At 35.3% G+C, this 12,043-nt stretch overlaps 1 protein-coding gene across 1 annotated transcript; it reads right to left on the bottom strand.

Annotated features, from left to right (window-relative positions):
• Positions 1–10,970: 10,970 nt before the first annotated feature.
• On the bottom strand, positions 10,971–11,732 carry LOC140805545 (uncharacterized). The gene has a single exon (XM_073161810.1). The coding sequence runs from the start codon at positions 11,730–11,732 to the stop codon at positions 10,971–10,973; it is 762 nt and encodes a 253-aa protein (XP_073017911.1).
• Between the last annotated feature and the right edge of the window lie 311 nt (positions 11,733–12,043).

Below are 12,043 nucleotides of genomic sequence, written 5' to 3'. Positions count from 1 at the left end.
TGGTGAAATTTTGGTTTTAGTGTAATAGTGATCGATTCTTATTCATTTTGTTTTTCTTTTGCATATTCAATCTGATTGTACCAGAGTTCTTAATTTCAATCGGAATTGGAGGAGGTTTTTTTAATATAATTAAATTCAGTAAAAATTATTTTGACTGATCAAAAACCAAAATTTTATTTAAATCAACTTGGTGGAGGTTTTCTGAAAATTTTTCATTATTAGAAACTGATTTTAATTAACGAAAAACTTACTGTATATCCCGTATTTTAAGTGATGATCATCATACTATAATTTACATTGTAGCTTATGCTTCAGTTCTTCTTAATATACCCCATCAAATAATTAGGACAACACAATAATCAAGCTAAAGGCTTAACTTATATTAAAATATTTCTTTAATAAATAACTGTAGTCTATTGAATATATATACTAAGAACTACTATTCATGAAAATAATAAAGATTATGTCTGTTGTTAGATGGTTTAACATGTCTATATTCATGACATAGGTTAACCCGACTCATATATCTCATGAAAAAAAATAATTTTGACATAAAAATAATAGTTTTTATGAATGGAAATCAGGTCGAATTTCTATCTCACAAAAGTATACTGTGAGAAGGTCTAACATGAATTTTTATGAAAAATATATATACATATATATGTGTGTGGAGATCGGGTTAAAGTTTAAAGGGGGTAAATAAACTCCGTACAAAAAATTCTTAAAATTGAGTTGTTCTAATAGATATCAGGATATTAAAACAAGTATCCTTGAATAAATAGTTTACTGGACCACTAAAAGATGAAAAGTGCATAAATGATCGAATAATACTAGTAATAAATTATATATATTTAAAATATCTACTCAATGATTACCAAAGACTATAAATAACTGAAAGTAAATGCGTAATGAAAATCACACAATTAATTTTATGGATGTTTTGAGACTCAAGCTCATACATTACCCATTCTTCCACTTAGGGGGGGTTTTTTCATTGAAAGACTTTAGTTTTACGTCTTGTAACAACCCACTTCAAGTTGGACTTATCAACTATCTAAGTTGAAATTCTTAGTGATCTTTTTAAAACCCTAAATGTTTAAGAATCCTCGATTTACCAGACTTAGTAACAAAACCAAGAGATAACTTGTAACGGTTTGAGTATGTGAAGTAGCACAATGATGATCTTCAGAAAATCTGACATGAATTGTTGAGCATGTTCTTAGTAAGCGACTTGCAAATGTATAGTTTTAATAGTGCTCAAATATCTTTAAGATGCAGATAAGATAATATACGAGTTCGAGAGCAAGAGAGTGAGAGTCTTCTTGGAACTGAATCTGCATCTATATATAGTTGAAAAGTTCCAACAATCGAATATGCCTATGATTGTGATGTCTCGAAAATTAGAAGTCCACATGAACCACGTGAGTGCAAGTTATTAAATTTCTTATGTATTTTATTAAATGATTTTAATGCATGTTTATTTCATTAGATTATGTTTTAATTCATAATTTAAGAATTTGCATTATTTTAATAGTTATGTCTAGTGGATATACGTTAAAAAGGTTTTCTTGAGTTTATGTTACAGGCGAATATTCGATGCGGGATCGAGGAAAAGATCGGCAACGATTCTGGCAATTTTAAAATATGGTATTTATTTTATTTAAGAAAAAGATGGAGTATTTTAAATAATTTAATTAATTTTAGTAATTTAAGAGCCTAATTAAATTATTTAAATGATTAATTGATTTTAAATTTTTAGAGTTGTAGCATTTGTGCATCTTATTTAAATTTAAAATTTATAGTGGGGTTAATATGGGTTTTATTTTAAAGTAGTATGTTAAATATTTTTTTAAATATATTTTAATCATGTTCCACTCATATACACACATGTTATATATATATATATATATATATATATATATATATATATATATATATATATATATATATATATATATATATATATATATATCAAATCATGCAAGCACACACACTTTGACTCACACACACACACACACTCACATATTTACACACACATATACACGTACACATATGCACACAAAACAAAAACACAACACATTATTTTCTATTCAACTTTTTGACTAAATAGATGGGAAGCTTTGAAAGAACTCTTTTCCATCAATCTTTTCTCCATTTCTTCCTCTCTCATTTCCCTCCATCACGTAGCTTTTCTCTGAAAATTCCAGCAGCAATTTAGTAAGTTTTATTCAAAGAAAATCGAGCCACGTTCGTCCCGGATCGTCTATCGCTCCGTCTCCGCTTCGGTATCGTCGTTACGGTATTTTTAAATATCAAAAGGCACGTATAATCTGTTCTTGCTGCATCGATCATGTCATATTATGTGTTGAGTTGTTTTTAAGCATAAAAATGTATATATGATGTAGAAGTTTGAGCAAGAAATGTATTGAATATGTTTTGAACAAATTTTAGATCCGAAAACTCATGTTTTGATGTTATTTCGAAAACTACAATTTTTCGGTATATAATTTGAGAAAACGTTCAACTACAAAAACGTAGATCTTTTTGATACGTTCGATTTGATATAAAATTCGAGTTATTTAGATTAAAAACGAGTGAGGTATGTTGTTTTTAGTATGACTGCTCAAATTAGATCCGAAAATTTCTGTTTTGATGTTCTTTCGAAAACTGCAATTTTTCGGTACATATTTTGAAAACACTTTCAACTACAAAAACGTAGATCTTTTCGATACGTTCGATTTGATATAAAATTCGAGTTATTTGGATTAAAAACGAGTGAGTTATGATGTTTTTCGTATGACTGCTCAAATCGTGTTTAATGAAAGTTATGAATTTTAATGTGTTCTTGAAGTTTTTATGTTGCAGGCTTTGTTGGGGATCGATGGGTGATCGTTGCTGCATATAATAAAGTTAGTAATGATGTTTAGAGTATTTTTGAGGTTTCGATTCATGTCGTTAAGAGCTTGAATTATCGAGAAGTCGTAAGAAATAAACTTTAATATAAATGACAGTATTTTTGGGTCGTATAAATTGTAGGGTGATTATAAAAGTTTAGTTCATTGTTATGGTGTCCTAGAATGGTCTCATAGTGTTGAATCTTGATGCATTATGTGTTAATTGGGAGAATAGACATGTCATAAAATTTTCATCAAATAATTCGTTGGGCAGACGGACACGGACCTGGAGACGGAGGTTAGCACGGGGTTCGTGCCTTCTCATTTCTTCGACACATATTTAAACGCACAGACACGGACCCCTACACGGACCTAGGGACGGGGTCCGTGCCCCTTCTTTTACATGACACATATGAGGCAGTACTACACGGACCCGGGGCCTGACCTGGGTACGGGGTCCGTGTAGCTTCAGTTTTTGGGATAAATATTTTATTACTTAAGGTTTGGTTTGAGGTTTTATGCTATGATTTAACATTGATGTTTTACAAGGTCAAGTGGTGAGAAATTATAAAATGTTCTAAGAATTTATTTAGCTTGAGATTAAGCATGACTTTTACGTTTAAGTTGTACACGTTAAGCTTATGAATTCATGTTAGTATGTTGCAGCAACGACACGATTGACATCCAACGAATCCCTCAGCGCCAAGTAAGTATGTATGACGTGCAAAGAAAATATTTGAAGTTTTTGAGGTATGCTAAATGTCTTGTGACCAAAAGTGAATGGGTTTGGAAGTCGGTGAACGTGGCCGAGGACCTCTCCACCCCGTTAAATTATGAACGGGTTTGAAGTTAGGATTGGAAAGCGTTAAATTATGAACGGGGACCAATCCGCCCGTTAAATTATGAACGGGTTAGATCGTGGTTGTGAAGCGTTAAATTATGAACGTGGATCAACTGGCCTGTTAAATTATGAACAGGGATCTCATGTATGTGGCAGTGGATACGTCCCTGTCAGCCCAGTACTGTGGTTTGTCTGATCAGATATTTATTATGTTAAGGGTCACTTGCTTTGAAACATCCTCTACGAAAATGATGAAGTTACGTATGTTCAAGTATGTTCAAGTATGCAGTATGTTTATGAAAGTTTATGATGATGGCACATCAGAGTATGTATGTACGTATGTTCAAAGTCATTATGCAAAGTTCAAAGTTATTATGCAAAGTTCAAGCTATTATTCAAGTTCAAGTTTCAAAGTATGTATGTTCAAGTTTTAAGGTTATTATGAAAGTTTTAAATTTATTATGCAAGTTTCAAGTTTATTATACAAGTTCAAGTTTCAAGTTATGTATGTTCTATTTTTAAGTTGCATGCGATTTTATTATGTAGTACTCGTTATTTCAGTTTATACGTGTTGAGTCTTTAGACTCACTAGACTTGATCGATGCAGGTGAGTATGTTGAGGAGAAGACAGGAGGTGGCGATCAAGGGGCAGGCTTGGACTGAGCGGAAGGCTAAACCCGAGGACCACTATGTTTATGTTTTATGAAAAATTTAAAATATTATGTTTTTATGTTGGATGTGAGATGATTTGAAATAAGTACTTTGTTGGAAAATATTAGTTGGGAATGTTGATTTTAATATTATTAAGTTAAATGACAAGTGACGACCGTATGAAATTTTATGTTTAAGAAAATTTTTAATTTTTCCGCAAATTTTGAAGTAGTAAAAGTACGGTACGTTACAGCTTTTCAACGATCACTTGTGCCAATTCCTGACAAAATGGTCTTGTCTCTATAAACATCATACACTACAGGAAATATCATTTAATGTTCCCTTTGAATTTTTGTCTTTAGCTTGAGTAGACTCTGAAATGTAACTTGGCTTCAGGCATACTAGGAAACTTGCTATCGCATCGGGAGTTGGTGGAATATTGTAGTCTTATATCTAAATAAGTAGTTTTATAACGACTATAAAACTAGTAGTATACACTTTTGTTTGCACATTTCTGACTTGCGGTTTGATAGTAACGATCTACATTGAATGTTTATTTAAAAGCTTGTTCCAGTCATAATTATGAGTAATATGTAGCTTGAAAATAATAAAAAAATTCAGTAGTCTGAATTCTTCATCAAGGTTCAAAAACCTGATATTACAGAACAATGTAGTTGTTGGTTTCATGTAATAGCTCAATATTGTTATTTTGTCAATCACCAAAATTAAGGATAAAAGAAATATTATAATAATTTCTCCTTTTTTTGCTGATGATATAACCAAGCTGTAAATCTGTATAAGATATTACATGAGAGCGATTGAAACATATAAAAGTAAAAGAATGAATGCTTTACAAGTAAAAATCTTAAATATACCTATGGTAAGATCCTAACTTCTATAGCCTGAATCACCGATGCCTTTAACCTTTTGTCTTTTTTCTTCCGTTCTTTTTCTTTCTTCATACTTGGCCCTCTCTGACCGCCGTTTTTGCTCTTTCAACTTCTTATACTCCTCGTCTCAATTTTTGTCTTTACCACGCTGCTTATATTCTAAGATTTCTTGTGGTTGGCTGCCCATGGAATCGAACCGTTCATCAAAATTCTTATGTTTTAGCTACTTGGGATTGCAACTCGACCTCCATATTGTTCTGAAAACGAAAAATTTGATCATCTTGTTCGGTGTTTATGTTGACAACTTGATTCTTGATAGTATTTTGAGTAACAACAGCAATTCTAAATTGAGACTCATTATTGTTGATACTCTTTATAATTTTGATGTTGAAATTGTCAAACATAATTCTGTTGGGAAAATTCTTGATCTCAATATTAATATTGACAGACTGGGAAATATTGACCAACTGAGACATCAAGTGATCAAATGACAACTTTGTAGGGGAGTCTAATTTTGATATCCTCAACAACAAGCACTTTTTGATCTTTATTCTTCTTGAAAGATCTTTAATCTTTGTACTGCCATCTCTCAAATGTTTTCTTTTCATCTTTTTTTGGCCTATCACAATCTGGAATAAAAAAATCTTGTTTCCCACAGTTAAACAAGATTTACTTTTATCATCTTGGTTTTTTTACGATAAGAATTGAATTTGGGCTGATTTTTCTTCATAAATTTTACCAATTTTCTTAATAAATATAGACATGACATCATTACTTATCTGGCTTAGCAGCTTTTCTGCTAGATGCTTCTTCATTAACGGTTGGAGTCGATATTGTGGCGGCCAGAGCTTTTGTGCGTTGAGGAGTGGATGGCTCATCTTCTGTCATGATCCCCAGCTCAAAATCTTAAGTTTTAAAATCAGCAAACGAATCATGCATCTCTAATTTGTTGAGGTTTTTGGACTTTCTCATGGCTATTGTCTTTACATCCCACTATCTGGGAAGTGCTTTCATTATTTTCAAAGAAATATTTCGGTTAGAGTATTCACTATCGAGAGATGAAAGTTCAATAATGATACTGCTAAACCATTTATCAAACTCATTAAAGTTTCATCAAACTTCATTTTGACATTATCGAACTTCTGGATAGCAATAATTAGTTTGTTCTCCTTGGTCTGGTTGTTGACCTCAAAGAGTTGAGTTAACTTTTCCAAAATATCTTTTGGTGTAGAACAAGTCTTGATTTTACTGAACATGTTTTTTATATAGTCTTGTAGAGGATATCCTTGGCCACATTGTTGAGGTTGGACATCTTCTTATGCCCAGTCGTCCACTCAGACTGGTGCTTTTCCAGCATCTATGGAGCACAGTAAGATACTTCAATGATAGATTAGCCTTTACGATCTTCATTAGACCATCTGTGATTACATTCTACATTTCATCATCTTGAGCTGCTAAATGTGTTTGCATACGTTTTTTTCATTCATCATAATCTTCTTTGGAAAACATAGAAATTTTGTTAAACGATGTCAATTGAAAGTATAGTTATAAGAGTTCACGAAAAACCTGCTCTGATACCACTTGTATGGATTGGCTTAGAATTTAGAGGGGTGGTGAATAAACTCTGTAAAATGTCTTTTTTAAAAGCGATTTGTTCTAAAAGTTTTCAGACTGTTAAAATAAATATCCTTGAATAACTAGTTTACTTGACCGCTAAAAGAGGAAAAGTGCATAAATGGTCCAATATTACTAGTGATAAATATATATTTAAAATACCAGCTCAATAAGTACCAACAGCTAGAAAGATAAATAACTGAAAGTAAATTCGTAATGTAAATGACACAAGGATTTTTATGAATGTTCGATGACTCAAACTCCTACGTCGCCCCTTTTTCCACTTAGGAAGGTTTTTACTAAAAGACTTTGACTTTACAACGACTTGTAACAACCTGTTAAACTAGGACTTATTCACTGTCTAAATTGAAATTCTTAGTGATAATTTTATAACTCTGGATTTTTAAGAATTCTCGATTCATCATAAACTAAGAAACAAAACAAATAGATGGCTTGGAACGGCTTGAGTTAGTGAAAAAGCACAATGATGATCCTTAGAAGATCTTATATGAAATATTGAGCGTATGCTTGAGCAGCCTAAAAATATATAGCTTTAAGAATGCTCAAATATATTTAAGATGAAGATAAGATAATACGTGAGTTCGAGAGCAAAAGCGTGAGATTCTTCTTTGAACTGAATATGCATCTATATATAGTTGAATAGCTCTAATGGTCGGATATGCTTTTCAACGATCACTTGTACTAATTCTCGACGGAATGGACTTATTTCTATCAACAATGTATACTACAAAAAATGTCATTAAATGTTCACTTTGTTTTTTCGTCTTTAGGTTGAATAGCCTCTGAAAAGTAACTTAAATTTAGGCATACCTAGAAACTTTCCATAACATCAGGAGTTGGTGGGATACTATAATCTTATACCAAAATATGTAGTTTCAGAATAGTTGGAAAACAAGTATCCACTTTGGTTTGCACATTTCTGACCGGCTGGATAATAACGATCTACATTGAATGCTTATTTAAAAGATTGTTCCGGTCAGAATTTTGAGTGATCTGCGTTGAATTGGTGGTTTGTTTTATGCAATAGTTTGATGTTTTATTATTTTGTTTAAGCCTTATTTAAAATTACAATCATACCCTCATTAAATAACTTTGTAATTAAAATTTTTATATTTTCCTAAAATAGTATTCTTTTTTAGAAAAAAAATCTTCAATCAGATCTTTATCTATATTTTTTAAATTTTTAAATGACTGTGTCACTCCTAATAAATAAAATATGAAAGAATAATTGTTTTTTTTTTTTTTGAAAAGAAGATAATTTTATTAATTTGAAGAGTTATTACAATCCTCATGCATAGCATCAACAATAAAGTCTGGTATTGAGGTCCAGACTGTGGGACAAGCATGAAAACATGATTCCCTAGCTAGATTGTGGGCAACCTTGTTTGCTTGTCTACGGGTGAAGCGGACCTTATAAGATGGTCTTTGATCGAGAATTTCGCGACACGCGGAGATGATGTTACCAAATTCTGAGTTGTCTTCTCTATGAGAATCAATTGCGTCGACTACTAATTTGGAATCTAATTCAAAGATGACTTCTTGGAGTCCCATGCCTTCAATCCAACTAAGCGCCTCCTTGAGTGTCATAGCTTCTGCTTCTTTGATTCCCACTAGGCCCAGAAATGCATTGGTTCTAGCTAATATAAAGGAGCCGGTTGAGTCTCGTAGTGCCATACCCATTCCTGTAGTTCTCAAGTCGTACTGTATAGTCGCGTCTATGTTACATTTGAGCTCAGGTGCTTGCGGTTTCTGCCAGTTAATCGTCTGACTGGTTGTTTCCTGTCTGTTGTCACTTAAATTCCCATTGCTCCGCACACCTCTCCAATCTGATAGAAACTTCAACGCTGGTTCAATTACTTGGGTTGCTGACTGGGAGTTCTTATTCCACAACATATCATTTCTTGCCCTCCATATTGCCCATAAAATCATAGTGAATTTGTCTATGACAGGTTCGGCCATGTTGCTGATAATTTGAAAGAACCATTGCACAAAACCTTCCGCTTCGTGTGTGTAGGAAAGCACGAGGTTCCATAAGTCAAGTTTTTCCCAGCAATCTTTTGCCAGAGGGCAGAAGATGAAGAGGTGCCAAGAATATTCCCACTCACCTCCGCAGGTAGCACACGAGATGGGTACGTTGATGTGTTTCTTTTGGAGGTTTCCTCTGTTAGGGAGGATGTCCCTTGCTACACGCCATAAGAAAGTCTTCACCTTAGGTGGGATATTCAAGCTCCACAACTTCTGCCAATTTCCTTGTAGCCGATGGTCCACGCCGTCTGCAAGAATCTCTTGAGCTATTTTATATCCCGATCGTACGGAGTATTTTCCATTACTTCCGTGGTGCCATATGCATTTGTCCCGTCCCATACCCGTGTATACAGGGATGTTCAAGATTTCCTTAGCATCTCGATCGCAGAAGATCTCTTGAAGCAGACTTGTATTCCATTGATGGGTGGATGGAATAAGGAGCTCACTTACTAGCATTGATTCAGTGCCACTAGGTGGATTGGATACTATAGAGAAGTTGTATGGGTCTCGAAGCCATGGATCTTTCCACACCCGAATGCTGTGACCATCTCCCACTCGCCATCTAACTCCTTTGTTCATTATTATCTTAGAGCTCCACAAACTCCGCCAGATGAAGCTGGGATTGTGGCCGAGTTGGGCCTCAAGGAAGCTCGAATTGGGATAGTATTTGGCTTTAAGAATTCTGGCCATGAGAGAGTTCGGTTTAGAGATTAGATTCCATGCTTGTTTATCAAACATTGCTAGGTTAAATGATTCCAGATTCCTAAAGCCCATTCTCCCGTGTTTCTTTGTAGGGCAAAGACGCTCCCACTTTATCCATTTAATACCTCGATTGCCATTTGGTCGAGAAACCCACCAGAAAGAGTTCATGATACGTTGAAGTTTGTCGGTTGTAGACTTAGGCAGTAGAAATACATTCATGCAGTAAGATGGTAGAGCTTGGGCCACCGCCTTGATCATGATTTCTCGGCCAGCTTTGGAAAGAAACTTGCCTCTCCAGCTTTGGATCCTCTGCCAGAGTCTATCCTTTATGTATCTGAATATATCTTTCTTGTTTCTTCCAATGAGCGAGGGGAGCCCAAGGTATTTTCCTGAACGCAGATCATTTGTAATTTCAAAGATATTAGCTAACAGATGTTGTTGTTCTTGGTTCACATTGCCACTAAACATGATTCCAGATTTCGTGAAATTGATAGATTGGCCTGAAGCTTCTTCGTACTCACGTAAGAGCTGCTTCATCATCTCGCACTCATCCTCTTTTGCTTTACAAAACAGAAGGCTATCATCAGCGAACAAGAGGTGAGAAATGGTCGGTCCACCCCTACTAACTTTGCAGCCGTGAATAATTCCTCTTCTCTCTGCATCCAGAATCAGGGAAGATAATCCGTGAGCGCAAAGAATAAAAAGGTAGGGTGATAACGGACATCCTTGACGTAAACCCCGGAAAGGTTGGATAGGGCCGACCACTCTATCGTTTACTAGCACCGAATAGGAAACTGATGATGTGCAAAGCATTATAAGATTCACCCACTGTCTGTCAAACCCAAGCTTGATCATCATCTTCTCCAGAAATTCCCAGCTTAGACGGTCGTAAGCTTTGCTAACATCGAGTTTTAATGCCACTATCCCCTCTTTGCCCTTTGTCTTTCTTTTGAGGTGATGTTTCATCTCAAAAGCTACCACCACGTTGTCAATAATAGATCTCCCTTGGACAAATGCCGATTGGTAATCTGATATTATCTTCTTAAGGAGAGGCTTCATGCGGTTTGACATGACTTTGGCGAACACTTTATAGAGGACGTTGCAGAGGGAAATGGGGCGGAAGTCCTTCATGCTGCTTTGAATCTCTCCTTTGGGAATAAGGACTATGTGTGTGTCGTTCAAGTGGTCTGGGAAACGCCCATTTAAGCGCCATTTTGTTGCATTCAGTGAAGATGTCTTGTCCAATCAAACTCCAGAATTTTTTAAAGAAAGCAGGGTTGTAACCGTCGGGGCCAGGTGATTTGTCACCATGCATCTGGAAAAGAGCTTCTTTTACTTCCTCAATGCGGCACTGTTATCTGTAGCGGAAACCACTGGCATAGTTTTGGATATGATAAGATCGCAATCTGCCTCGATCGGGGAATACAATTCGTTGAAATATTGCTTAGCGATACGGCACAAATCATCGATATGATCATAATAATTTCCGGTGTCATCTCTAAGGTTTTTTATTCTGTTTACCTCCCTTCGGGTTGTGGCTATTCTGTGGAAGAATCTTGAATTTAGATCCCCATCCTTTAACCAGTAATTTTTGGCTCTTTGCTTCCAAAAGTCTTCTTCTTGAGTTAGAAGTCTTATAAGCTTAGAGTTCAAGTCTTGATGGTGATGCACTGATTCGCTATCATTCCTGAAGCGGAGTTCCTCTAATTCTCTTTTGCACTTGTCTATCTCGTCTCGAAACTTCCGAGATACCCGTTTTCCCCATTGCTGTTGAGTTTCTGCGATTTTAGCCAATCTGTCGGGGAGAAGTCTGGTTGGGTGCATTTCCCAATTTTCTCGAACTATGTCACTAAACCCAGGTTCGTTTAGCCATGAATTTTCAAATCGAAATCCCTTTCTTTTAGCATAATGAAGCTTGTTTTCGGTAGTGAGTAGGATTGGATTGTGGTCTGAGAGGGGGGCGCTGTGGTTAGCCAGCTTGGCCTGGGGAAAAAGTGAGGACCAGCTTGGAGCAACAAGTGCTCGGTCAATTCTTTCTTCGATGGCATTCGGTGTTCCCCTGCTCTTGGCCCATGTGAAAGGGTAGCCTATCATGGGTAAATCAATCAATCAATCCACAAGTCGAGATTGTTTCTCGAAATCCATTTATGAGCCATTGAGGGTGGTCTACCCTGCTGCTTTTTTCTTCTGGGTTGAGGATATCGTTGAAGTCCCCAATGCAGCACCAAGGTAGATTAGATTGATCATGTATTCTTTGTAGGAGATTCCACGAGTTACGTCTTCGGTGTCGTTCGGGAAACCCATAAAAACCTGTGATTCTCCAAATGGGTTTGTCTTATTCATGCACCTCTGCATTGATGTGATTTCTAGAAAAATCTTTGACATCACACAGATCTTTGTGACGC

The sequence above is a fragment of the Primulina eburnea genome, chromosome 11 (assembly GCF_022965805.1).
Source record: "Primulina eburnea isolate SZY01 chromosome 11, ASM2296580v1, whole genome shotgun sequence".
Taxonomy (NCBI): Eukaryota; Viridiplantae; Streptophyta; class Magnoliopsida; order Lamiales; family Gesneriaceae; genus Primulina; species Primulina eburnea.
Note: the sequence above shows the minus strand (reverse complement) of the source record. Positions and strands in the feature narration are given on the sequence as shown.